Source organism: Gorilla gorilla, chromosome 18, assembly GCF_029281585.2.
Source record: "Gorilla gorilla gorilla isolate KB3781 chromosome 18, NHGRI_mGorGor1-v2.1_pri, whole genome shotgun sequence".
In the NCBI taxonomy this organism is placed as follows: Eukaryota; Metazoa; Chordata; class Mammalia; order Primates; family Hominidae; genus Gorilla; species Gorilla gorilla.
The window spans coordinates 36304083-36329086 of NC_073242.2; the positions used below are offsets into that span (position 1 = coordinate 36304083).

At 47.4% G+C, this 25004-nt stretch overlaps 1 protein-coding gene across 1 annotated transcript; it reads right to left on the reverse strand.

Annotated features, from left to right (window-relative positions):
* Nucleotides 1-14915: 14915 nt before the first annotated feature.
* On the reverse strand, nucleotides 14916-22497 carry ZNF689 (zinc finger protein 689). Its single transcript, XM_004057512.4, has 3 exons — nucleotides 21885-22497; nucleotides 21573-21686; nucleotides 14916-17816 (listed from the first exon to the last, which is right to left on the reverse strand). The coding sequence occupies exons 1-3, from the start codon at nucleotides 22087-22089 to the stop codon at nucleotides 16633-16635; spliced, it is 1503 nt and encodes a 500-aa protein (XP_004057560.2). The 5' UTR covers nucleotides 22090-22497; the 3' UTR covers nucleotides 14916-16632.
* Nucleotides 22498-25004: the final 2507 nt, after the last annotated feature.

Consider the following 25004-nt stretch of genomic DNA (forward strand, 5'->3'; position numbering starts at 1 on the left):
AATAAAAAACAAAAACTTGTGTGAATTTGCATTCTATTTTATAATATAACCAAATGATCTCGGCCTTCACACCATCTTCTTGGAAACCTCTGCACCATGAGAGCCGAGTGGAGGAAGCGAATGCGCAGGCTGAAGCGCAAAAGAAGAAAGATGAGGCAGAGGTCCAAGTAAACCACAAGCTTATGCACCCATGGAGGCTACAGGAGCAGAAACGTGGAATCCAGAGGCTGGGGATGCTGGTACAGTTATTGGGCTGCATGCTACTGTCTAGAGCTTGTTTCAATGCATCTAGAACTTCATCTCCATCTGGTCGCCAAGACCACCTCTGAGACTCACCTTGCTCATAACCAAAACTGCATGTTGGTCCTTTGCTCCGGACCTGTGATATTCTGGACTATTTCTGTGTTCACTGGTGGCTGAGTGTAACAACCATATAATAAATCACCTCTTCTGCTGTCTTAGCTGAATATATATAACCAAATTCAAAAGAATATATAGTCAAAAGCAAGTTTCTCAAGTGTTATCCTCTTTTACACTACTGGTGGAGTGTGAATTGGTGCAGCCGCTTTTGAAAACTGGCAGTACCTACTAAAGCTGAATAGATGTCATACCCTATGACCCAGTGATTCCACTCGTAGGTGTATACCCAACAGATATGCATACATATGTTTACTCAAAGGCATTTACTCAAATGTTCTCAACACTTCTTATAATAGGTAAAAACTAGGCCAGATGCGGTGGCTCATGCCTGTAATCCCGGCACTTCGGGAGGCCGAGGTCAGCGGATCACCTGAGGTCAGGAATTTGAAACCAGCCTGGCCAACATGGCAAAACCCCATCTAAAAACACAAAAATTATCTGGGCGAGGTGGCAGGCGCCTGTAGGCCCGGCTACTCGGGAGGCTGAGACAGGAGAATCACTTGAACCCAGGAGGTGGAGGTTGCAGTGAGCCGAGATCACACCACTGCACTCTAGCCTGCGTCACAGAGCAAGACTCCATCTCAAAAAAAAAAAAAAAAAAGATTCCATTTCTATAGTTTTTCTTTTTAAAAGACTCTGCATGTAGGCTAGGCTGGTGGCTGAGGCCTGTAATATCAGTACTTTGGGAGGCTGAGGCTGGATGATCACTTCAGCTTAAGAATTTGAGACCAGCCTGGGCAATATAGTGAGACACCATCTCTACAAAAGCAATTTTTTTAATAAGCCAGGCATGGTGGTGTGCACTTGTGGTCCCAGCTACTCAGGAGGCTGAGGTGGGAGAACTGCTTGAGCCCAGAGGTCAAGGGTGCAATAAGCCATTATCATCATGCCACTGCACTCCAGCCTGGGCAACAGAGCAAGACCCTATCTCTAAAATTAAAAAACATATGTATAAAAACAGACAAAATGTGGCCGGGCACGGTGGCTTATGCCTGTAATCCCAGAACTTTGGGAGGCCAAGGGGAGTGGATCATGAGGTCAGGGATTCAAGACCAGCCTGGCCAAGATGGTGAAACCCCATCCCTAGTAAAAATACAAAAAATTAGCGGGGTGTGATGGCGGGCGCCTGTAATCCCAGCTACTCAGGCAGCTGAGGCAGAGAATTGCTTGAACCCAGGAGGTAGAGGTTGCAGTGAGCCGAGATCGCGCCACTGCACTCCAGCCTGAGCAAGACTCCATCTCAAAAACAAAACAAAACAAAACAACAACAACAAAAAAACAGCAAACTTAATCCATGCTATTAAAAATCAGAGCCAGGTACAATAATAGATGCTTCTAGGATGCTGATAATATTCTCTTTTTTTCTTTTTTTTTTTTTAGATGAAATCTCCCTGTGTCACCCAGACTGCAGTGCAGCAGTGCAATCTCAGGTCACTGCAACCTCCACCTCCTGGGTTCAGGAGATTCTCATGCCTCAGCCTCTGGAGTACCTGGGATTACAGGCAGGTGCCACCATGCCTGGCTAAATTTTTTGTATTTTTGGTAGAGACGGGGTCTCACATGTTGCCCAGGCTGGTCTCGAACTCCTGGACTCCTGTGATCCACTGGCCTCGGCCTCCCAAAATTCTGGGATTACAGGCATGAGAATTGCTTGAGCCTGGGAGGCAGAGGTTGCAGTGAGCCGAGATTGTGCCGCTGCACTCCAGCCTGGGTAACAGAGTGAGACTCTGTCTCAAAAAAAAAAAGTTCACACTCCAGTGATTTGCATGTCATAGTAAAAAGTAATCTCTTGGGTCTCATTTTTCATTGTGTTTAGCGCAGTACCATAAACCTTAAATAACACCATAGGACTCATACAAAGTGCCACTAGTGATGCTGGAAGTGCTCCCAAGAAGCAAAGAAAAGTCATGACATTTCAAGAAAAAGTTGAATTGCTTGGTATGTACCATAGATTGAGGTCTGCAGCTGCAGTTGCCCACCATTTCCAGATAAATTGATCCAGTATAAGAACCACTGTAGCGGCCTGTAGTCCCAGCTACTCGGGAGGCTGAGGCAGGAGAATGGCGTGAACCCGGGAGGCGGAGCTTGCAGTGAGCCGAGATGGCGCCACTGCACTCCAGCCTGGGCGACAGGGCGAGACTCTGTCTCAAAAAAAAAAAAAAACAAAAAAAAACCCACTGTAGCTGGGCGCGGTGGCTCACGCCTGTAATCCCAGTACTTTGGGAGGCCGAGGCTGGTGGATCACCTGAGGTTTTCCAGTATGGTTCATCGGTTCCATAGATCCCCTGTAATTCCAGTTACTGGAGAGGGTGAGGCGGGAGAATCGCTTGAACTCAGGAGGCAGAGGCTGCGGTGAGCGGAGATGGCGCCATGGGACTGGGCAACAAAAGTGAAACTCCATCTAAGAAAAAAAAAAAAGGCACAAAGGACATTTAGTAGTAAGGAAGAGAAGCAAGCACCAGGACTTATAACAGGAAGGGATAAGCTAACTCCACTGTTTTGTGCAAATGCAGTCAGGTTTATGATCAGTACTTCCCTTATCTATAAAGGTGCTTATCCTTGAGCCTTGAAGGGAAAAGAGAAATACTAGCTTGCAGTCTTCTGGGTGTACAACAAAAAAAGCCTGAACAACAATAATCTTTTTCTGGATGGGGTACATCTGTGCTTTGTCCCTGAAGTCAGGAAGTACCTGGCCGGTAAAGGCCTGCCTTTCTCCATTGGCCTTTACCATCTTATTTTATTTTTATTTATTTTGTTTGTTTACTTATTTATTTATTTTTGAGATGGAGTCTCACTCTGTCACCAGGCTGGAGTGCAGTGGTGCAATCTCAGCTCACTGCAACCTCCACCTCCCGGGTTCAAGCGATTCTCCTGCCTCAGCCTCCCGAGTAGCTGGGATTAGAGACATGCACCACCACGCCCAGCTAATTTTGTGCTTTTAGTAGAGACAGGGTTTCAGCATGTTGGCCACGATAGTCTCGATCTCTTGACCTCGTGATACACCCGCCTCAGCCTCCCAAAGTGCTGAGATTACAGGCGTGAGCCACCGCACCAGGCCTTTATTTATTTATTTGAGACGGAGTCTCGCTCTGTTGCCCAGGCTGGAGTGCAGTGGCGCAATCTCAGCTCACTGCAACTTCTGCCTCCGGGGGTTCAAGCAATTCTCCTGCCTCAGTCTCCCGAGTAGCTGGGACTCAAGCACACACCACCGTGCCCAGCTAATTTTTGTGTTTTTATTCGAGACGAGGTTTCACCATATTGGCCAGGCTGGTCTCGAACTCCTGAGCTCGTGATCCGCCCGCTTTGGCCTCCCAAAGTGCTGGGATTACAGGTGTGAACCGCTGCACCCAGCCCACCATCTCATTTTATTAAAGGGAAATTAAAGCACAAGGAAATACAGACCATGACTGACAGGTTAGAGCCACTAGATTTCTGTCTGCAGCCACAGATCTTCCTTCCCAGGCATCCACTGCCTGCAGCTAGAGAGTCTAGTCTGTGTTCCTCACAACACCATTATCAGGTGGGGTCCCTCAGATGGTGAGATGCACAAGCCACTGGCATGTCACTTAGACTCTGCCCAATTTGGACAAATTTTATCAAACTCTGGTTGTGTTTCATTTGCTGGTTCATTATAAGGATATTACAAAGGATATAGATGAAGAGATGTAGTGGGTGAGATATGGAGGAAAGGGAGCAGAGATTCCATGCCCTCCCTAGGTATGCATGCTACCCCTCCAGGAACCTCCACATGTTCACCTATCTGGAAGCTTTTATTTTTTTTTTGAGACGGAGTTTCGCTCTTGTTGCGAGGCTGGAGTGCAATGGCATAATCTCGGCTCACTGTAACCTCCACCTCCTGGGTTCAAGCAATTCTTCTGCCTCAGCCTCCCGTGTAGCTAGGATTACAGGCGCACGCCACCATGCCCAGCTAATTTTTGTACTTTTAGTATAGAAAGGATTTCACCATGTTGGCCAGGCTGGTCTTGAACTCCTGACCTCAGGTGATCCACCCTCCTTGGCCTCCCAAACTGCTGGGATTACAGGCATGAGCCACCGTGCCCGGTCAGGACTGCCTTTTAAAGTTATTTTGATATTGGACAATGCCCCTGGCCACCCAGAACCCCATGAATTCAACACCTTTGGTGGTGAAGTGGCCTACTTACCCCCAAACACAACACTTCCAATTCAGCCTATAGATCAGGTTGTCATAAAGATCTTTAAGGCTCATTACACATGGTACTCTATGGAAAGGATGGTCAACCCTATGGAAGAGAACCCCATCATGAAAGTCTGGAAGGATTACACCACTGAAGACACCATCGTTGTTATAGAAAAAGCTGTGAAAGCCATCAAACCTGAAACAGATTCCTACAGGAGAAAACTGTATCCTATAGTGCGACTACCAGAGAAAACTATGCCCAGATACTAGGCGTTACTTCATAGCAAATTATGACAAGAGTCAATCAAGGAAATCACGAAAGAGACTGTGAATATGGCAAAAAAAAAAAAAAAAAAAAAAAATTTAGGGGGTGAAGGATTTCAAGACATGGATTTTGGAGAAACTGAAGAGCTAATAGACACCATACCAGAGGAATTAGAATACAACTTGGTAGAGATGAGTGCTTCTGAACCAGTGCCAGATGATAAGGAAGATGGAAAGGGGAAGTGCCAGAAAACAAATTGACATTAGACAATCTGGCAGGAGGGTTTCCGTCATTTAAGACTGCTTTTGACTTTTATGACTTAGACCCTTCTATGATATGGGCACTGAAACTAAAGCAAACAGTAGAAGAAGGATTGGTACTGTATAGAAATATGTCTAGAGAAATGAAAAAGCAAAAAAAGTCATTTTTTGATGTACTTATGATGTATTATGAAATTATGATGTATTTCCAGAAATTATGATGTATTTCCATAAAGTTGCACCAGTGTGCCTGCCTCTTCTGCTCCCCCTTCCCCCTTCTCCACCTCTTCTGCCTCTGCCACCCTTGAAACAGCAAGACCAACCCTTCCTCCTCTTCTTCCTCAGACTGCTCAACATGAAGATGATGATGATGAAGAGTTTTATGATGATCCACTTCCACTTAATGAATAGTAAATATATTTTCTCTTCCTTATGATTTTCTTAATAACATTTTCTTTTCTCTAGCTTACTTTATGATAAGAATACACTATATAAGCCAGGCGTGGTGGCATGCGCCTGTAGTCCCGGCTACTCAGGAGGCTGAGGCAGGAAGATCACTTGAGCTGAGGAGTTTCAGGCTGCAGTTGAGCTATGATCATGTCACTGCACTCCAACCTTCGTGACAGAGCAAGACCCATCTCTAAATTTAAAAAAAAAAAAAAAAAGGTGGGGGAGAGAGTACAGTATATGATATATATGACATACAAAATATGTTTTTTTTTTTTCTTTTTGAGACAGGGTCTGGCTCTGTCACCCAGGCTGGAGTGCAGTGGCTACCATCCTGGCAACCTCTGCCTCCTGAGCTCAAGCCATCCTCCTACATTAGCCTCCCAAGTAGCTGGGAATACAGGTACATGCCACCATGCTTGGCTAATTTTTTAATTTTTTGTAGAAGCGGGGTTTCACCTTGTTGTCCAGGCTGGTCTCGAACTCCTGAGCTCAAGCAGTCCTCTCGCCCCAGCCTCCCAAAGTGCTGGGATTATAGGCGTAAGCCCAAAAAAGTATATATGTATTTAAATATTTACTATCTGATTTTTTTTTTTTTAGGACAAGGTCTGGCTCTGTCACCCAGGCTGGAGTGCAGTGGTGAGATCTCGGCTCACTGCAACCTCCGCCTCCCAAGCTCAAGCAATCCTCCTGGCTCAGCCTCAGCTGGGATTACAGGCATGCGCCATGGCACCCAACCCCAAAACATGTTTTAATTGACTATTTATGTTATTGGTAAGGCTTCCAGTTAACAGTAGTTAAGTTTTGGGGAGTCAAAAGTTAGTGGAGGCCGGGTATGGTGGCTAATGCCTGTAATCCTAGCACTTTGGGAGGCCGAGGTGGATGGATCACCTGAGGTCAGGAGTTCGAGACCAGCTTGGCCGGTATGGTAAAACCGTCTCTACTAAAAATACAAAAATTAGCCAGGCGTGGTGGCACATGCCTGTAATCCCAGCTACTCGGCAGCCTGAGGCACAGGAATTGCCTGAACGCAGGTGTAAGAGATTGCAGTCAGCTGAGATTGTGCCACTTCACTCCAGCCAGGGCCAAACAGCAAAACTCCATCTCAAAAAAAAAAAAAAAAAAAAAGCAGAATAGATGTTACTAGAGGCTAGAAAGGGAAGGGTAGGGGCAAGGGTGGGATAGGGAAAAATTTGTTAATGGACATAAAATTATTAGCTATATTGGAGGAATAAGTTCTAGTGTTTTATAGCACTGTAGGATGACTATAGTTAACAATAATATACTATATATTTTCAAATAGCTAGAAGAGAAGATATTGAATGTTCCTAACACAAAGAAATAATAAATGTTTTAAATGATGGGTATGTTAATTGCCCCGATTTGATCACTACACATCATATGTATAGAAACATCACCACATACCCCATATTTATGTATAGTTATTATGTATGAATTAAGAAGAATAATGGACCCCAAAGATTTCACATCCTAATCTGCAAAACCTTTGATTGTGTTACCTTATATTAGCAAATAGGACTTCGCAGATGTGATTAAACTAAGGATTTTGAGTTAGGAACACTAACCTGTTGAGTCTAATGTAATCACAATGGTCCTTATAAAAGGGAGGCAAGAGGGTAAAAGTCTGAGAAGGAGATGTGACAACAAAAGCAGAGGTGGAGTGATGCAGTTGCTGGAGAGGGGCCACTAGCCAAGGAATGCAGGCAGCCTCTAGAAGCTGGAAAAGGCAAGAAACAGATTCTCCCTAGAGCCTCTAGAAAAGGAATGCAGCCCTGCCAACACCTTGATTGTCCCATAAGACCTATTTTCAGACTTTAGACCTGAAGAACTATAAGACGATAAATTTGTGTTGTTTTCAGCCACCAGTTTCTAGTAATTTCTTACAGTAACAAATGAACACAGGTAACATTGTTGAGGAGCATTTCTGAGTTTGTCAACTACTCTATTGATGTGGGAGCACTCTCCCAGCTTTGAACTCAAGAAAGTCTAAAAAGAAGTAGGACTCAGGGACATTATGCTGAATAAAAGAAGCTTTAGACAAAAAAAAAAAAAATACACACTGTATGATTCCAATTATATGAAGTTTTATAACAGGGAATACTAATTAGAATAGTAGTTGTCTCTGGTGGGGTGGGAATGGGAATTGACTAGGAAGGGGCATAAGGCAACTTCCTTTCTTTTCTTTTCTTTTTTTTTTTTTTTGAGACAGAGTCTCACTCTGTCGCCAGGCTGGAGTACAGCAGCACAATCGCAGCTCACTGCAATCTCTGACTCCCTGGTTCAAGCGCTTCTCCTGCCTGAGCCTCCCTAGTAGCTGGGATTATGGGCACATGCCACCATGCCCCGCTAATTTTTGTATTTTTAGTAGAGATGGGATTTCACCATATTGGCCAGGATGGTCTCGAACTCCTGACCTCGTGATCTGCCTGCCTCGGCCTCCCAAACTACTGGGATTACAGGCGTGAGCCACTGCACCCAGCCACATGAGGCAACTTTCTAAGATGATGGTAATGTTATGTATTTGGATAGGGGTTTCAGTTACAGATGTATACGTCTTTGTCAACACTCAGCAAATATACACTTAAGGTTTGTGCATTTTATGTACTTTTAACTCAAAAAATATGTAAAACAAACGTGGAGCTCTAGTTAATGATATGCATGTTGAAATGTTTACGGGTGAAGTGTACTGATTTCAGCAAATTTTTTTACATGCACCCAAAAACAAAGTGTACTGGTAGAGTAACTGATAGTTACATGATAAAGCAGATACACTAAATGTTAGTGGTAGAATCTAGGTGGTGAGTATATGGGTATTCTCTGTAAAAGTCCTTCAACTTTACTGTGTCTTTCAAAACTTTTAAAATGAATTGTGGCTGGGTGCAGTGGCTCACACCTGTACTCCTAGCACTTTGGGAGTCTGAGGCAGGTGGATCGCCTAAGGTCAGGAGTTTGAGACCAGCCTGGCCAACATTGTGAAACTCCATCTCTACTAAAAATACAAAAATTAGCTGGGCATGGTAGCTCATGCCTGTAATCCCAGCTACTCTGGGAGGCTTAGGCCCGAGAATCGCTTGAACCTGGGAAGTGAAGGTTGTAGTGAGCCAAGATCGCACCATTGCACTCCAGCCTGGGCAATGGAGTGAGACTTCATCTCAAAAGAAAAAAAAAAAGCAAAACCACTATTGAGAATGAAAAGATACCCCACAGAATGGGAGAAAATATTTGTAAATCATGTGTCTAATAAGGGATTAATATTCAGAATTTATCAATAACTCCGGTAACTCAACAACCACTAAAAAATAAAAACCCAATTTAAAAGCAGGCAAAGAGGCTGGGCACGGTGGCTCACACTGTCATCCCAGCACTTTGGGAGGCCAAGACAGGCAGATCACTTGAGGCCAGAAATTCGAGACCAGCCTAGCCAACAGAGATGATGAAACTCCATTTCTGCTAAAAATACAAAAATTAGCCGGCATTGTGGCACAGACCTGTAATCCCAGCTACTCAGGAAGCTAAGGCATGAAAATCACTTGAGCCTGGGAGGTGGAGGGTGCAGTGAGCCAAAATGGCACTACAGCATTCCAACCTGGGCAACAGAGCAAGACACCACTCAAAAAAAGAATTAAAAAAAAAAAAGATGAAAGCAGGCAAAGGATTTATATAGACATTTCTCCAAAGAAGATACACAGATGAGCTGGGCGTGGTGACTCACGCCTGTAATCCCAGCACTTTGGGAGGCTGAGGCAGGTGAATCACCTGAGATCAGGAGTTCAAGACCAGCCTGGCCAACATGGTGAAACCCCATCTCTACTAAAAATACAAAAAAAAAAAAAAAAAAAATTAGCCGGGCGTGGTGGCGCATGCCTGTAATCCTAGCTACTTGGGAGGCTGAGGCAGGAGAATTGCTTGAACCTAGGAGACAGAGGTTGCAGTGAGCCGAGATCTTGCCGTTGCACTCCAGCCTGGGCAACAGAGTAAGAGTCTATCTCAAAAATAATAAATGAATAAACACACAAACAAACAAATAATAAATAATTATCACTTTTTTGCATTTTCCCAATTTCTTTACTGATTATTTTTGGGATTTGGAAAAAACATAAGGCCGGGCGAGGTGGCCCACACCTGTAATCCCAGCACTCTAGGAAGCCAAGGCAGGAGGATTGCTTGAGCCCAGGAGTTTGAGACCAGCCTGGGCAACATGGAGAAACCTCATCCCTACAAAGAATACAAAAAAATTAGTTGGGTGTGGTGGCACATGCCTGTGGTCCCAACTACTCAGGAGGCTGAAGCAGGAGGATCACTTGAGCTCAGGGAAGTAGAGGCTGCAGTGAGCCATGATCACACAACTGCACTCCAGCCTGGGCCACAGAGCAAGACTCTTTCTTGCTGGGAAGGAATTCTCACATGTACACACTAGCAGAAGCCACAAGCGGCACCAGGAAGACTAGAAGAATGCGGGGCATGAAAGCTAAGTTACAAGAGAGCTTAAGTAGGAAAACTAAGGTATGTAAGATAAAAACTGAAGCACTGATTTGTTAACTAGGTCATCAGTTATCTTAAAGGACAGTCTTAGAATAATTGCATGGCAGCTGACTTTACAGTCACCCAGATATGTGATCCTGGGCAAGTTATTTATTTATTTATTTTTTAATTTTTTGAGACGGAGTTTCGCTCTTGTTGCCCAGGCTGGGGTGCAATGGCGCAATCTCGGCTCATTGCAACCTTTGCCTCCCAGGTTCAAGTGATTCTCCTGCCTCAGCCTCCTAAGTAGTTGAGATTACAGGCATGTGCCACCATGCCTGGCTACTTTTTTGCATTTAGCAGAGATGGAATTTCACCATGTTGGTCAGACTGGTCTCGAACTCCTGACCTCAGGTGATCCACCCGCCTCGGCCTCCCAAAGTGCTGGGATTATAGGCGTGCACCCTGTGCCCAGTCGACAAGCTATTTAATGTCACTGTGCCTCTGTTTCCTCATCTGGTCAAGGAAAACAATACCTACTGTCAGATCTGGAATTTGAGGCTGCCCTACTTATAGGTTAATAAATGGGTCTGTTATTGTTTCATGGATGCTGTCAGAAAACAGAGACAAAAGACCTTACTGTTCAGGGCACAACAAGCAGCATGAGCATGCCTGCATTGGTTCCCTTCTGCCCCCTGCAGGGGCAATGTGGGATGTGCCCAGATGGATGCTAGACACACAGTGAGTTGCATCATAGGGGAGGAACAAGAAGCTCCTGCTGTTTTTTTCCTTTTTAAAGATGGGATTTGGCTGGGAGTGGTGGCTCACGCCTGTAATCCCAGCACTTTGGGAGGCCAAGGCGGGCAGATCACCTGAGGTCAGGAGTTCGAGACCAGCCTGACCAACATGGTGAAACCCTGTCTCTACAAAAATACAAAAATTAGCTGGGCATGGTGGCAGGTGGGTGTAATCCCAGCTACTTGGGAGGCTGAGGCAGGAAAGTTGCTTGAACCCAGGAGGTGGAGGTTGCAGTGAGCCAAGATCACGCCACTGCACTCCAGCCTGGGTGACAATAGACTCCTTCTCTAAATAAATAAATAAGATGGGGTCTTGCTATGTTGGCCAGGGTAGTCTCAAACTCCTGGCCTCAAGCAATCCTCCTGCCTTGGCCACCAAAAGTTCTGGGATTACAGTTGTGAGCCACCATGCCCAGCCATCTGCTGTTTTATAGTAAGCAGTAAGGAAGCTGCTCTTTGTCCTGGATGCAGACATTACCTCTCCCTCAAGGTTTGCTTGCTGCCAACACTCCTGAGAATTTTTCTGGGTAATGAGTGGCAAGGGCTTTGCTTATTTATTTTTATTTATTGGTTATACTTACATTTATGGTTTATTAAAGCAAAAGGACACAGATTAAAATCATCAAAGGGATAAGGTACATGGGACAAAATCCAGATGCAACCAGGCACAAACTTTCAGGTGTCTACTCCCAGTGGGGTATCACAGGGACGTGCTTTTTTCTCCCTGCAATGATTTTTGACAACAGGTGCTGATTGTTCCCAAACAGAGAAGTTCACCCAAGCTTTAGGGTACAGGTTTTGTTTGTTTGTTTTGGTTTTTTGTTTGTTTGTTTGTTTAGATAGTCTTACTTTTGTTGCCCAGGCTGGAGAGCAATGGTGCGATCTCAGCTTACTGCAACCTCCACCTCCCAGGTTCAAGCGATTCTCCTGCCTCAGCCTCCCAAGTAGCTGGGATTACAGGTGTGTGCCACCACCTGGCTAATTTTGTATTTTTAGTAGAGATGGGGTTTCACCACATTGGCCAGGCTGGTCTTAACTCCTGACCACAGGTGATCCACCCACCTCGCGCTCCCAAAGTGCTGGGATTACAGACGTGAGCCACCGCGCCCGGCCACGTGTGGGGTTTTTATTGGGGATTAGTCACATAGGCTTGGAGTGTCCATACTACTGATCTCTGCTACTCAGACCCCAGAGCAAAAAACAATGTTCACTATAAATCACACTTAGGATAAACTTATTTGTTCAGACTGGTACAGCTTGATGGCATGGCCCAAGACCTCTGGCATACAAAAACACTAATCAAATAAAATATTCCATGGGTTCAGAAGTTATTTCCCAGGAGCAGACCAAATGCCAGTTCTAAAGATGAGCTTTCTTTGGAATGTGCAGGGTTTGAACAACCTACACCTCCTGAGTTAACCCATTCCTACACACACCTGATCCCATGAGTCCACTGTACCTGGTAAACTAAATTTTGTATCTCCTAGAATTAAAATTAGTTTAGGTCCAATGTCAACAAATCTCTGGAAACTCTAGTTACTTCCCCTTCTCTGATGCTCACAGTAGCAGTAGTCTACATTCACTGAACCCACTTGTTTATTCTTTGGCCCACTGCAGTATTAATAGACACTTGACTGAGCTTTCATGATGTGCCATGTACTGAGTTAAGCCCTTTATATACATTCCAATATAATGTGCTTGGTAAATGGCTGCAGGTACACTTGGAAAAGGCTAGAAGCTCTACAGCATGTTTTTGTCAGTGTAGAACTGACATCAAGTCCTTCATCAAGGGAACCCAGCCTCCCCTTCATTCAGGAGACTCTAGATCTGTGAATAGGCTCAAGTCTGAGAATTTGTTGAAGGCATGGACTTGCGATTTTTGCCAACTCAGCAAGATGTGAAGGCAGGACTTGCCGAGATGGATCGGAAGTCAATATGAGTGGGCACGCTGGTCAATTTGGAGTCACAGCAGGGAGACTCATGGAGGAGTGTCTGTTAACACCTACTTTATAGAGTTCTTGTGAACATTAGATTGGAATGTATATAAAGTGCTTAACACAGTACATGGAACATCATAAAAGCTCAGTCAAGTGGCTATTAATATTGCAGTAGGCCAAAGAATAAACAGAAGTGGATTCAGGCCAGATGCAGTGGCTCACACCTGTAATCCCAGCAGTTTGGGAAGCTGAGGCAGGCAGATCACTTGAGGTCAGGAGTTTGAGAACAGCCTGGCCAACATGGTGAAACCCCGTCTCTACTAAAAATACAAAAATTAGCTGGGTGTGGTAGCATACACCTGCAGTCTCAGCTACTCAGGAGGCTGAGGCACAGAATCACTTGAACCTGGGAGGAGGTGGAGGCTGCAGTGAGCAGAGATTGTGCCACTGCACTCCAGCCTGGGTGACAGAGTGAGGCTCCGGCTCAAAAAAAGAAAGAAAAAAAAAAAAGTGGATTCAGTGAATGTAGGCTACTGCTTCAAGGCATTTAGCTGAAAATAATAGGGATCGAGAGAAAAGTTCTTTTTTATTGTTTTAAAGGCAGATCTTAGCATGCTTATAGGCTGGAGTGTCTTTGGGACAAGAAAGGGAATCTGAAACCATAAAACTAGGAGACGAGAAAGTAGGAATAATAGAGCAAAGTCCCTGAGGGGCAGAAGGGGATAAAACCCAGGCCCAGCTGTGTTGCTGAACGTTGTATATCCAGGACTTGCTGAGATGGATCAGAAGTAAATATGAGTGGGCACACTGGTCAATTTGGAGTAATGGCAGGGAGCGGAATGTTAAAGAAGCTCCTATTTGACCCCTTGTATTTTCCTAGTGAAAGAGGAGGTATTTACTGGTTAAAAATATATGGAATGGGCAGGGAGCAGTGGCTCACGCCTGAATTCCCAGCACTTTGGGAGGCTGAGGCAGGTGGATCATGAAGTCAGGAGATCGAGACCATCCTGGCTAACATGGTGAAATCCTGTCTCAACTAAAAATACAAAAGATTAGCCGGGTGTGGTGGCAGGCACCTGTAGTCCCAGGTACCAGGGAGGCTGAGGCAGGAGAATCACTTGAACCCAGGAGGAGGAGGTTGCAGTGAGCTGAGATCACGCCACTGCATTCCAGCCTGGGCGACAAAGCAAGACTCCATCTCAAAAAAAAAAAAAAAAAAAAAGAATATATGGAATGCTACTCTGGGCACACTGCCTATAGGGTGTCCTGCTCTGGACTACCAGAGTATTTATATACTTATTTATTTATATTTATATTTATACATTTGTATATAAACTATTAGTTTATATCTAACTTTAATTCTATATATATATATATATATATATATGGAAGACATAATATTGTCTTATTACTGTTGTTGCTTTTTAAGTCTTGCTATATTGCCCGGGCTGGTCTCAAACTCCCAGGTCAAACAATCCTCCCGCCTTGGCCTCCCAAAGTGCTGAGATTACAGGCATGAGCCACTGCACCCAGCCCAGAAGACATAATATTGAAGGTTCTACTGAGGTTGAAGGTCAGGAAAGGTATCGTGGCCCCTCTCAGCAGCAATGCAGTGTTTTTCTTCACAGCTCATATCTAGGCATGGAGGCAGGTGGGAGATTAACCCAGACTGAGGCTGTGTATTAGTTCATTCTTTTGATTGCAAATAACAGAAACTCAAACCACCTTAAGCGGAAAGGGGAAGTTATTGGAAAGATGCTAGGATCTCTCACTGAATAAGGAACCAGGATCCCAGCTCGGGTGGATTGAAGTGCTTCAGGGAACATAGGAAGTTATCTCCCATTTCTGCTCTCCACAGACCACATAATGGAATTTAGCCATCAGTGGCTCCTAAGTTTTATGAATTACAATCCAGTCCCAAAGAAAGTTATACAATTCCTAGCTGAGGAAATCCTTGCATTCTGGTGGCAAAGGGTAGGGGAAAGAGCCGGCTCTACCGGGGGCTGGGCAGACCTGGTAATAGGGCTCTGCTGCGCAGGACAGGTCTCCTGGTCTGAGTCTGGCTCTCCCATCAGAATAGCAAAGATTGCTACAGAGTCAAGGAACCAGATTGATATTTTGTAAAAAGTAATTCCACAAGGAACAGAATTCATTCATCAGACATTTTAATGAGACCCAATCTGATATGACCCCTTCTTGGGGGTAGCTCACCATCCAAGGAGAAACAAACAGTTACAATGTTACAATGCAACTTGCTAAATATTGAACAGAGGTAATTACATAAAGCTGTGTTTCCTCAGCTGCTCCCCTGCTTGTGCTGAGATCAGGAGAGCTGTAGGAAGGAGCCACAGGGGTAAAGGATGACCCACTCCAGCTGTTGGAATATGAGTCACATCTGGAAATTCTAATTTGGTGCAGCTGCCCAAGGCAAAGTGGTAGGCCTTGTTCACATTTAACTCGGTAAAGCTTTATGAAGCACCTACCCAGTGGGTGCCATGGAGGAGGATCAGATTGAGCCACGCTGCTGCCACCTCTGTGGAGGGGGGCTGGCATGGATACAACTTGATGACTATAGACTCTTCCTCTCTGGATTCAATTCCCTCTTTCTAGCCTCCTTGAATGGCCTCAGCTCATTTTGTGAAAAAATGCTGACTGAGGCCTCATGGAAGTTCTGTGCCGATTCTTAGGTGCCTGTGATTCATCTGTGTATTATGTGATTCATCTGTGCCTGATGAGAATCAGGGTCAAGTACGGCCCAATTCTCCAGGCTTTTCCAGGCACTGGCTGCCTGAAGCCAATCCAGGTCTGCCAGGTAGAGCACAAGCCAGTCCCATTTGCACTTCCTGCTGCTAAACCACAGGTCCCTGCTTCTCCTTAAGAGCAACCTTCTCCCAGAGCTGACTACGCTTATGTCTCATACCCAGCTTGAACCAATTTTCCAAATACAAGATGAAGACTTAGCTTTATAGCTTTTTTTTTTTTTTAAGTTTAGGGCATTTATATATCTGCAACCCAATAAACCCCTGGTACCGTGCAGCTCCCCCAAATTCAGTGCAACCAAAGCTGCTGAAACAAGTCCAGCCCCAGAAGGTGTAGTGGCACTGTGGGTGTTACCTTATTTTTATGACCCTTCAAAAAGGACACTGAAAACCCAGTGCCTGTTTGCAGAGATCATGTGTGGAAATTGAAACCCTGTCTTTAAGGAATGACCAAATTCATGCTACTTAACCCGAAAACTTGGGGGCAAAGTGGTTGTGATTATCTGAAGGGCTGCTATGTAGATGAAGTATTAAACATGTCGTAGGCAAGGTTTAGAGGAGATGTGGTATTTAACCTTCTATAGATCCCACAATGAAATGACCTGCCTTGTGAGGTAGTGAGCTCCCTGTCAAGAGAGATTTTCAAGCAATGGGTAGAAGACCACTTGGCAGGAGTGTTGCAAAAAGTGGGCTAAACCAGATTTTTCCAACCTAGTATGGAGGAAGAGGCAGAGTAGGGGAAGGTCCTGCCCCTATGAGATTCTCCTGATTGCATGCAAGATGTCGGGTAATCCCTGTGTGGACAGACTAGAAAAGCAGACAGCCCCTAAAATAGATGGGGAGAACTTTTAGCCCTGATATCCACACAAACTATTTTAGGATAGGGTAGCTTGGAAAACTTTAACCAAATGATGTCACCTCTCCTAATGGGACTGTTCCAGACACGCACAGGGAGGCAGCCAGCGCATTGCAAGATACAAAGTTCAGCTCTGTGCAGCAGGAGACCCGGGTTTAGTTCTGACTCTGCCCTGTATGACCTGGGGCTCCTCCCTCCCTTTTCTGGGACCCTCCATAAAATGAAATGAACGTAGGCAGTCCTTCCCCTTCTAATGGGCGTTGCCCCTCTGACTGGAGCCCCCGACAGCAGATCTAGGGCTACAGTTTGGGGCCTTGGGGCTACACTTGTGGACAGCCAGAGACCACCTCTGGCGGAAGCACCGGCCACACTCGAGGCAGGGGAAAGGCTTCTCCCCCGTGTGCAGCAGCTGGTGCTGGGCCAGGTGGCTCCACTGAGCAAAACGCTTGGAGCAAAGGTCGCAGGCATAGGGCCGCTCGCCCGAGTGCACGCGCCGGTGGCTGGCCAGCAGTGAGGGGTAGGCAAAGCGGCGACCACAGTCGTCGCAGGCGTGCAGCTTCTCCTCTGTGTGCGTGCTGCGATGGATGGCCAGGGAGCCGCTCCGCCGGAAGGCACGCCCACAGTCTGGGCACGGGTAGGGCTTCTCTCCGGTGTGCAAGAGCTGGTGCTGGAGCAGCGTGCTGCGCTGGGAGAAGCGGGCCTCACAGTGCTCGCAGGCATAGGGACGCTCCCCGGAGTGCACACGCCGGTGACTGACCAGGCGAGAGGAGGAGGAGAAGCGCCGCTCGCAGTCCGGGCACGGGTAGGGCTTCTCGCCCGTGTGGATGCGCTGGTGGATGACGAGGGCCGTGCGCTGGCGGAAGCGGCGGTTGCACTCGAGGCAGGTGTAGGGCTTCTCTCCCGTGTGTGTACGCTGGTGGATGGCTAGCAGGGAGGGGTAGGCGAAGCGACGTCCACAGCTAGGGCACTGGTGGGGTTTTTCGCCTGTGTGTGTGGTCCGGTGATTGGCCAAGGACCGGCTCCTCCGGAAGCAGCGACCACAGTCAGGGCAGTGATAGGGCTTCTCCCCTGTATGGATGACCTGGTGCTGGGAGAGGTTCTTGCGCTGGGAGAAACGTTTGCCACACTGGTCACAAACATAGGGGCACTCGCCGGAGTGTGCCCGCCGGTGACTGACCAGCAGGGATGGATAGGAAAAGCGGCGCCCACAGTCTGGGCAAGGGTAAGGCTTTTTTAGATTCTGGGCGCACTTGTGGCTCTCCAGGGCCTGATGATCAGGGAAGGTACAGCCGCAGTCAGGGCAGATGGGGCCCCCGGACGTCTGCCTGGGAATCAGTCGGGGTTTGCTGGGCCTCCGGCCTCGCTTCCCCTTTCGGGGTGCCTCCTTAGGCGGGAATACTTCCTTCTCCCCATTCTTCTTTCTGGTTCTGCTTTCTATAGAAATACAAAAGCATTAATTTAACAAATACTGGGCTCCTGCTCTTGTCAATTACATTATAGGTTACAAGACCAATAGACTCACCCCCTGGCCTCAATTCCTAGTGCCACAGACAGCTAAGTGTGACATACTGTCATGCAAATACGGTGTGCATTACAGGAGCTTCTAACCCAGCTTGGAGGAGTCTAGGAAGATTTCTCGGAGATTAAACTAACTTTAAAAATTGAGGCCGGGCGCAGTGGATCACGCTTGTAATCGTAAGCACTGGGAGGCCGAGGCGGGCAGATCACAAGGTCAGGAGTTTGAGAGCAGCCTGACCAACATGGTGAAACCCTGTTTCTCCTAAAAATACAAAAATTAGCCGGGCGTGGTGGCACGCACCTGTAATCCCAGCTACCCAGAAGGCTGAGGCAGGAGAATCGCCCGGGAGGCAGAGGTTGCAGTGAGCCGAGATTGTGCCACTGCACTCCAACCTGGGCGAGAGAGCGAGATTCCATCTCAAAAAAAAAAAAAAAGGAATATTTTTGAAGAGGTAAGCTTACATCATTCAAAAGTCAAAATATCAGCCAGGCACGGTTGCTCATGCCTGTAATCCCAGCACTCTGGGAGCCCAAGGCAAGAGATCGCTTGAACCCAGGAGTTCAAGGGAGTTCAAGATCAGCCTGGGCAGCATAGTGAGACCCCATCTCTACAAAAAATACAAATATTAGCCTGGCATGGTGGCACGCGCGCCTGCCTGTAGTCCTAGCTACTTGGAAGGCTGAGGTAGAGGATTACTTGAGCCCAGGAGTTCAAGACTACTGTGAACCATGATGGCACCACTGTACTCCAGCCTGGGCAACACAGCAAGACCCTATCTCAAAAAACAAACAAGTCAAAATATTAATAAAGGAATACAGAGAAGTCTTGCTGCCACCTTTTTCCGATCTACCTTGTAGAAACCATATTAGTTTTTTCCCATTTTTTTGATGCAGTACAAATGTCACCTTCCCTATCTTTCTTTCATAAGAGACTGCATATACATGCTTTACAGCGTATGTTGTCTTCCCTACCTTTCTTTTTTTTTTTCTTTTTTGAGACAGAGTCACGCTCTGTCACCCAGGCTGGAGTGCAATGGTGTGATCTCAGTTCACTGAAATCTCCGCCTCCCGGGTTCAAGTGATTCTCCCTGCCTCAGCCTCCTAAGTAGCTGGGATTACAGGCATGCACCACTATGCCCGGCTAATTTTTTGTATTTTTAGTAGAGTCGGGGTTTCACCATGTTGGCCAGGTTGGTCTCGAACTCCTGACCTCAGGTTATCTGCTCGCCTCTATCTCCCAAAGTGACTACAGGCGTGAGCCACCATGCCCAGCTCACCTTTCTTATACAAAAGACAACATATACACACCTTATACACATTTTACATTTTTTCACTTAATATATTCTAAAGATCATTTTATGTCAGCAAATATTTTTTCTATTTTACAGCTACACAGAATTCCATTGTGGATGGTTTATTTGACTTAGCTGATTCTTTAAAAAATGTGGCTGGGCGTGGTGGCTCATGTCTGTAATCCTAGCACTTTAGGAGGCTGAGGCAGGCGGATCACCTGAGGTCAGGAGTTCAAGACCAGCCTGGCCAACATGGTGAAACCCCATCTCTACAAAAATACAAAAATTAGCTGGGCACAATAGCAGGTGCCTATAATCCCAGCTACCCAGAGGCTGAGGTGGGAGAATCACTTGATCCTGGGAGGCGGAGGTTGCAGTGAGCCAAGATTGCACCACTACACTCCAGCCTGGGTGGAAGAGCGAAACTCCATCTCAAAAAAAAAAAAAAGAAAAGAAACATAAGTCCCAAGGCTCAGTGTACAGTGTGCACAGGCCCTAAGATCTTCTTAGACACAAAGTGTAAAGCAAGACAGGCTGGGCGCGGTGGCTTACACCTGCAATCCCAGCACTTTGGAAGGCCAAGGCAGGCGGATCACCTGAGGTCAGGAGTTCAAGACCAGCTTGACCAATATGGAGAAACCCTGTCTCTACTAAAAATTAGCCGGGTGTGATCGTGGGCACCTGTAGTCCCAGCTACTCCAGAGGCTGAGACAGGAGAATTGCTTGAAACCGGGAGCAAGAGGTTACAGTGAGCTGAGATCGTGCCACTGCACTCCTGCCTGGGCAACAGAGCAAGACTCCGTCTCACACACACACAAAAAAGAGTGTAAGGCAAGATATGGAAACCTATGAGGTATGAGCTAGCAGTGACTGGGTCAAAAGGCCCTCTAAGCCAACGGTTCTCAAACTCCACTGTGATCAGAATCATTGGGAGGATTTACTGAAACAGAATGCCAGGCCCTAGTGCCCGCTTTGGATTCAGCAGGTCTGGGGTAGGGTCCAAGAATGTGCATTTCTAACAAGTTTCCAAGTAATGCTGCTTCTGGTCTGAGACCACGCTTTGAGAACCACTGCTGTTAGCATTGTTAAAGACCTTGGACTGTATTTTACCCAATGGTTTTCTTTTCTTTTTTTTTTCCCCCCAAGATGGAGTCTCACTGTGGCACCCAGGCTGGAGTACACTGGTATGATCTCGGCTCACTGTAACTTCCACCTCCCAGGATCAAGCAATTCTCCCTGCCTCAGCCTCCTGAGTAGCTGGAATTACAGGCGCCCACCATAGCGCCCGGCTAATTTTTGTATTTTTTTAGTAGAGACGGGGTTTCACGATGTTGGTCAGGCTGGTCTTGAACTCCGGACCTCAAGTGATCTACCCACCTCGGCCTCCCAAAGTGCTGGGATTATAGGCATGAGCCACCAGCCGGCCGGTTTTCAAACCTAGATGCACATCTGAATCAGCTGAGGCTATTTAAAAAATGGAAGTTCCTAAACATTCACACGAGTGAATGAATAGCTCTGGGATGGGGTCCTGGAACCTGCGTTTTTACCAAGTTCCCCAAGTGATTTAGATATAACCAATGGCCATTTAACAACCTTGGCAAAAATTAACTGAAAAGTTTTAAGCAAGGAAATATCATGGTCAGATCTGAATCTTGGACAGCTATCCCTGGTCTTGAAGAATCTGGCTCTGAAATTCCAGCCCAGACAGCTCTATCTTCTACTATGGGTGGATCTGGGACCCTTCTACCTGAATGGGGTTAAGCAGAGCCTTGTTGGATTCTGAGGAGATTGCAGTACGTCCTTCGCTGATAAGGGTCATCCTGCCTAAGAGCAGAAAGAGGCCCCTGCATCCCAGGCAGTTGTTCCCCATGAGCTCCCTTCAACCAAAACCCAGAAAACTCTGAGTTTAGGATCTCTTTGGTCCAACTCAAAGGTGGCTAGAGGCAGAGATCCTGGAAAGGAGGCAGAGGGTAGCACCTGTTAAAAGCTCACTGAGTCTGGCTGGCTGCAATGGCTCACGCCAGTAACCCCTGCATTTTGGGAGGCCAAGGCAGGAGGATCGCTTAAGGCAGGAGGATCGCTTGAGGCCAGAAGTTCAAGACCGAACTGAGCAAGACAATGTTTCTACAAAAAAAAAAAAAAAATGACGAAGAAGAAGCCCACTGATTCATTCACACAATGGAAAACTGCAGCTTGCAGACTGACATAGGAATCTCTGTGTGGTGGACTGGTCCCACACCACCAGACACAAGAGGCTGGGAAGATGAATATACTAAATACGCGGCACCCACCCCTAGCCCAACCAAAACTCTGGACGGAGCCGTTAGACGTAGAACGTTATAGGAGGGCTGCAGGCTCTGCGTGGTTATTTAGCACTCACTTCTCTGGACTGTTAGCCCTCTCGGGTACTCCTGCGGATCTAGAGCAGCCGGTTCCCAGTCATCGGTGTTTCGTTCCAGCCAGGAGATGAGGGCTGGTTTGGGACCTGCGCACCCTGGGGAAAGAGAACAAATCAGAAGGCCAGCTCCTAGATCACGCCGAGTAGTATCTCCCCGACGGCACCTCCTGCTAAGCCCCTGCCCACCTCCCCTGACAACCTGGTCGCGTGCCAGGACCGTGGCCTCCCTGCCTACACCCTCTCCGGCTCCTGCATCCCTTCGCGCCCCGCGGCAGCGGATGGGGCCGGCCTCACCGAGCGCGCCCAGGTGACCGTAGGTCTCCCGCATCACGTCCCGGTACAGGGCCCTCTGCGCGGGCCGCAGGCAGCCCCACTCCTCCGGGGAGAAGTACACGGCCACGTCCACGAACTTCAGAGCCCTCGGCCTCCTGCCCCTTTTCCGACTGGGTCTGGCCTTTCCTGGTCCCTGCGCAGGGAGCGGAGCCGAAGGTGGCGCCATGGGACCCGAGAAGCCGGCGCCACGGCCTTCCCTGTCCAGGCCTCGGCCCTCGGGCGCTGGCGGCCCCTGGGATCGAGGAGCCCCTGCCGGACCAGGGCTGAGCGTGGCCGGGGAGGCCCGGAGGGAATCGGAATTGGCCGCCCGCGGGGCTAACGGAAACCTTTTGCTGTTATTCAGGAAACTCCTGCCCGAACTTGGGTGAAAGGCACCGGAAGATGCCTTCGGGGAAAATGGCGGCGCTGCTACCGCACCGCCTTTGCCTGAAACACAGGCAGCTTCCAGCTATCGATTTTATTGACCGGAGCGCCATGCCGGCTTCCTAACCTCTTTGCCCTCAAGTGTAATGGCGCTGCGATTGGGCTTCACGCCGTTGTTTTTTCCCCTCCCCATTACGCGCGTTCATTGGACGAGAGCCGAAGATCGAGCGTTCTGATTGGGTGCTAGCAAAGGCGGTCCGTTTGAACGAAGCCAAGAACTGCATAAGGGCAGGAAGCTGGACTGCTAGGATCAGGCGACTACAAGGAGTTGGGAAGCGACTTGCACCGACCTGGGGGCAGCAAGAGGCCCTGGGGCTGCTTTCCGCTGTTCGACTCTGGCAGGCTCAGCCAATCACTGAAGGAGGGAACGATTTGAGCGATGGAGCCACTCTGGCCGAGTTAGAGCTGAGATTATCCTGAGTTCCTTTTACTGGTGTTCTCAGAGCATCCTTGACTTTGGAGAATGGTTATCTTCTTTGTTTGCCCTTTAGGGGAGGGAATTATGGTTAGCATTTCCTGGGGGCAGGCGCCATGCCCAGCATATTACATATTTCATCTTTATTATTTTTTATTTTTATTTTATTTATTTATTTTTGAGACAGAGTCGTGCTCTGTCGCCCAGGCTGGAGTGCAGTGGCGAAATCTCGGCTCACTGCAGCTTCCGCCTCCCACGTTCAAGCGATTCTCCTGCCTCAGCCTCCCGAGTAACTGAGATTACAGGCGCATGCCACCACTCCTGACTAATATTCATATTTATTAGCAGAGACGGGGTTTCACCATGTTAGCCAGGCTGGTCTCGAACTTCTGACCTCAAGTGATCCACCCACCTCGGCCCCACGAAGTGCTAGGATTACAGGCGTGAGCCACTATGCCCGGCCTTATTTTTATTTTTTTGAGACAGGGTCTCACTCTGTTACCCGGGCTGGATGGAATGCAGTAGTGCAATCTCAGCTCACTGCAGCCTCTAACTCCTGGGCTCAAGCAATCGTCCCGCCTCGGCCTTCAGAGTAACTGGGACTACTGGTGTGCACTACCACGCCTGGCTAATTTTTTATGTTATTTGTTGAGTCAGCGTTTCCCTGTGTTGCCCAGGCTGGTCTCAAACCCCTAGGCTAAGTGATCCTCCTGCCTCGTCCTCCCAAAGGGCTGGGATTACTGGCATAAGCCACAGCACCGGAGCCATTAGTTATTCGCTTTTTTTTTTTTTTTTTTTTTTTGAGACTGGGTCTCATTCCGTTGCCCAGGCTGGAGTGAAGGCATGCACCCACAGTGCTCTGCTAATTTTTTGTATTTTTGGTAGAGATGGGGTTTCGCCATGTTTCCCAGGCTGGTCTCGAACTCCTGAGCTCAAGCAATCCGCCCACCTTGGTCTCCCAAAGTGCTGGGATTACAGGAGTGAGCCACCACACCCAGCCCGTTATTAATTCTTTACTAGCATTTTGTGAACCAATGGTTATCATCCTGGTTCTACTAATGAAGAAACGATCTCAGAGGGATTCCATGAGTTTCCAGGGCCATACTGCTAGTAAGGAGGGGGGAATAAAGATTTAAACCTGGGGCAGACAGAGCCTTTATTCATACCACTGATAGGCATCCTTCCTTCACAGTATCCTAATTTGCTTGCTAAACCAGGAATCCACCTGAGCTCTTGTTTTCTTCTCAAGTTCAATATTCTGCATAATCTCCCTACATTATTTTCACGTGACATTTGTTCAACGTACAAAGCATAGTGCTAGGCAATTGGGAGAGTGTACATAAATAAGTCATAGGCCATGCTTTGAATGGAGCTTACAGTCTAGTAAAGCATATAAATTCACAATGAATCATAACAGAATGATACAAGCATGTATGTGAAAGGCACTGAACTGAAAATTGCTGATGGAACAAGCCAGCACCCACCCCATTAGCCTCCACTTTTTTTTTTTTTTTTTGAGACGGATTCTCGCTCTGTCACCCAGGCTGGAGGGCAGTGGCGCGATCTCCGCTCACTGCAAGCTCCGCCTCCCGGGCTCACGCCATTCTCCTGCCTCAGCCTCCCGGGTAGCTGGGACTACAGGCGCCCGCCACCACGCCCAGCTAATTTTTTGTATTTTTAGTAGAGACGGGGTTTCACCATGTTAGCCAGGATGGTCTTGATCTCCTGACCTCGTGATCCACCCGTCTCAGCCTCCCAAAGTGCTGGGATTACAGGCGTGAGCCACTGTGCCCAGCCCTTTTTTTTTTTTTTTTTTTTTGAGACGGAGTCTTGCTCTGTTGCCCAGGCTAGAGTGCAGTGGTGCAAACTCGGCTCACTGCAACCTTGGCCTCCTGGGTTCAAGTGATTCTCCTGCCTCAGCCTCCCGAGTAGCTGAGATTACAGGCACCCGCCACTGTGCTCGGATAATTTTTGTATTTTTAGTAGAGACGGGATTTCACCATCTTGGCCAGGCTGGTCTCGAACTCCTGACCTCATGATCCAACCACCTCTGCCTCCCAAAGTGCTGGGATTACAGGCATGAACCACCACGCCCGGCCTAGCCCCTACTTCTATGTATATGTTATACTGCAGAGTTTTCACCAGCTCAATGCCACCCCCAAGGGTCCTGCGAGCAGGAGAATACACCATTTGCCATGTCTCTTAGCTAGTGACATGCACATCTATCTCTCTAACCCTTTAAT

What these genes read in the sequence shown, in the direction of transcription:
- ZNF689 (XM_004057512.4), bottom strand. Translation starts at nt 22,089, where the DNA reads ATGGCGCCACCTTCGGCTCCGCTCCCTGCGCAGGGACCAGGAAAGGCC. An exon ending in CGGTCACCTGGGCGCGCTCG is followed by an intron (nt 21,687 to 21,884) that starts GTGAGGCCGGCC and finishes CTCTTTCCCCAG; the next exon opens with GGTGCGCAGGTCCCAAACCA. An exon ending in AGGGCTAACAGTCCAGAGAA is followed by an intron (nt 17,817 to 21,572) that starts GTGAGTGCTAAA and finishes GTATTTCTATAG; the next exon opens with AAAGCAGAACCAGAAAGAAG.